Below are 2,926 nucleotides of genomic sequence, written 5' to 3'. Positions count from 1 at the left end.
AGCGGGCCTGTACCAAGTCATTACAATGCACTACGGTAGTGGCCCTAGGGGCTAGGGTTTGGGTTTAACCCCTTTTCACAGAGCCTATGTTATAACCCTACTGGCACCAAACTTGTAATGGCTTAACCTGTTACTCAAGACTCTCTGCATTGTCATAGCAATGTTGTTATGATGCTAGTTGAGCGTTTCCAGCAAATAGTGAATAGGCCCGCCGGCGACCCCATCTGCACGAAGAGGCTACGTCATGTTAACAGCCGATTCGTAGCTCATCTCGACATACTGCAGCAGCCTGTCTCGACACAACACCAGCTTAAACACCAGTGTTAATGAGGCTAGCAAAGCTGCACACACACGGCCATCTCCTCCTCAGACGAAACCACAAACAGACCACGGCTAATATGAATATGCTAACCCAATTAGGAAATGGGGAAGGGAAGGCGCATTTAGTAATTAGAAATCTGGAGATTAAAAGTTCATTTGTTGTAATTCAATTTCACCTGAGCTGTTTGGAGAGATGGGAAGGAATGAATTGCCCTTTCACTCGATTTAGGAGCATTTTAATGTCCTGGAGAGGTACTGTACATTGATAGCATAGATACATTAGCACTCACCGTTTTCAAATGAACGTCATTACAGTACATGATCGGTCACATTAGCGTATAACATACGAGTATGTATGAGTGCACGAGGAGAACACTCTAATCTCCTGTCTATGCCAATGTTACAGCCTGATGGACTGAATAGCCCCCAAAAATACTTTAAACAGAAACGGAAAATATACATAATGCCCTTCCCTCTACCATTAGACATAGAAAAGTGAAAACGTAACGAAATTGCAGGGGGGTATGTGGAATCTGTGTTGAGGACGTGGTGACCAAAATGCTCAGTGTCATTGGACAGTAATTCATAGTAACAGTGCAGTAGAGAATTAATGAATGTACAAAAGCTTATGAATACACTATACAAAAATACGATACATATTTCTCTATTCTAGTTTAGTGTTAGTGGACAGCGACCCATGAAAATTATTGTACTCTGTAGATGTTAAATATACTATAAACTCTAAATATAACACAATACATGACCTTCTCCTCAAGTGTGGTGTCACTGGACAGCAACCACCCACTGTAAAAATGAAGGATTGTTCCGTATTAAAGCTGATCAATAACCTATCGTTTTCTCTCTCTCTGTCTTTGTCCTTGTTTACTGTCATTGGACAGCGAACCGTGTGGGCAGCCGAATGTGCAAAAGTTAAAAAAAAAAAACAATTTTCTCTCCTTGTTTAGTGTCAGGGAACAGCACCCACTGTAAAAATTAATGACTGTGGCCCTATCGTGGCCTAACGGTATGGCACTGAGTTACTACGTCGGCAACCTGGCTGGGTTCGATTCCGGCCCTGGTCATTTGCCGGTCCCTCCCCGACTCTCTACCCACTAATTTCCTGTCTGTCCTTCACTGTCCTGTCAAGAATGAAGGCGAAAAGTAAAAAAAAAATACTTTAAAACAAGAATGATTGTCCCGTATTAAAGCTAATGAACAGCTAACATCGTTTTTCTCTCTCTCCTTGTTCAGTGTCATTGGACAGCGACCCATGTGGGCAGCCACCGTGCTACGAGGAGGCGGTCCTGATGGAAGACCCGCCTCCCCCATACAACGAGGTCCTGGCCGAGCCCCCTCCCCCTTGCGACCCCCCTGACCCCCGCGACCCCTTGCCCCTGCGGCCCACTCGGGACAGCAGCAGCAGCAGCAGTAGCATTGGTGGCGGCGGTGGCACCGGCACCATCGGTGGCAGTGGCAGTGGCAGTGTGGGGACCCTAAAGATGCCACCGCACATCCCCCGCGTCCCACAGGAGCCTGACATCAGCAAGAGCAACCCCGAGGTCCTGGGCCTGAACATGGGCATGGGGATGGGCATGGGCCTGCTGCCTCTCTCCCTCCCGGGCCAGGGCTGCTCCACGCTCATCCGCCTGCCCCCGGCCTCCTCCTCCTCCTCCACCACCACCAACTCCTGCTCCTCGTCCTCCCACTCGCGGCGGGGCTGGGACTCCCTGGGCCGCTTGCCCACGCTGGGGCTAGAGCGCCGAGCCTTCCCCCTGGAGCCCCAGGTGTCTTTCATTGCCACCATGCCCCGGGACGGCCGGACGCACGCCCGCGCAGGGGGCCCTGGGCTGGGGCTGCAACTGCTCAGGGAGCTGGAGGAAGACTGTGGGCTGCCCACCGCCTACCCTTTACTGGGACGGAGCACGGCGGTCTGAAAGGTGCACGGGCGATGGGGTGTTTGGGAGCTCGGTAAAACTGACGAGGTTACTCCTGCCCACCACACAACAGTCTGAGAGGGGTTTGTTGGGGGCATTGGGGGAGAGATTATTACTGCCCACCGCTTACTGCCTTCACTGGGACGCAACACGATGGTCTGACTAGGGGAAAGACTCCGAGGTGTCCGCTGCGGATATGTCATAGGGGTGCATCTGAAAGGCGGTCTGGGGTTCGGTAAAACTGAGAAGGTGACTCCTCAATCTGAACGCCGAACAACCTCCTTGATTTGAACGATGAACAACCTCCTCGATCTGAACGCTGAACAACCTCCCCAAGCAGCCGGGAGTTCTGTCATCTGATTGCTCCTCTCGCTCCTCTCACTGCAGAGAGAGGCTGGTGCTCATCTGCATGTCCTGCCAATTTTTTCTCTCTGAATTTTTGTTGTCATCCATTTGAGAAGACAACCGAGGATTTTATGTTTGTGTTGCTCACAGCTCAAATGATTAAGGGGGCTGAAGTGGATAATGCTGACTACCAGGAGCACGTTTGTGCAGCCTGTCTCTTCTCCTCCTCCATCTCCGTTTGTGTGTCTTCCATCCTTCTCCCTTTTTCCTCTCCTCCTTGCCCTCTTATCCTGCTCTCTAGAATTAGAGTGGCGGATCTGGAACTC

General features: G+C 50.7%; 1 protein-coding gene across 1 annotated transcript in view; it reads left to right on the top strand.

The window, feature by feature from the left end:
* LOC134451783 (uncharacterized) overlaps window positions 1-2,293 on the top strand; it is a 12,103-nt gene extending 9,810 nt beyond the window's left edge. The window contains exon 2 of the mRNA XM_063202183.1: window positions 1,573-2,293. Coding sequence (XP_063058253.1) covers window positions 1,573-2,255 — 683 coding nt within the window. The 3' untranslated portion in view covers window positions 2,256-2,293. The remainder of the gene's footprint in view (window positions 1-1,572) is intronic.
* Window positions 2,294-2,926: the final 633 nt, after the last annotated feature.

Source organism: Engraulis encrasicolus, chromosome 7 (assembly GCF_034702125.1).
Source record: "Engraulis encrasicolus isolate BLACKSEA-1 chromosome 7, IST_EnEncr_1.0, whole genome shotgun sequence".
In the NCBI taxonomy this organism is placed as follows: domain Eukaryota; kingdom Metazoa; phylum Chordata; class Actinopteri; order Clupeiformes; family Engraulidae; genus Engraulis; species Engraulis encrasicolus.
Note: the sequence above shows the minus strand (reverse complement) of the source record. Positions and strands in the feature narration are given on the sequence as shown.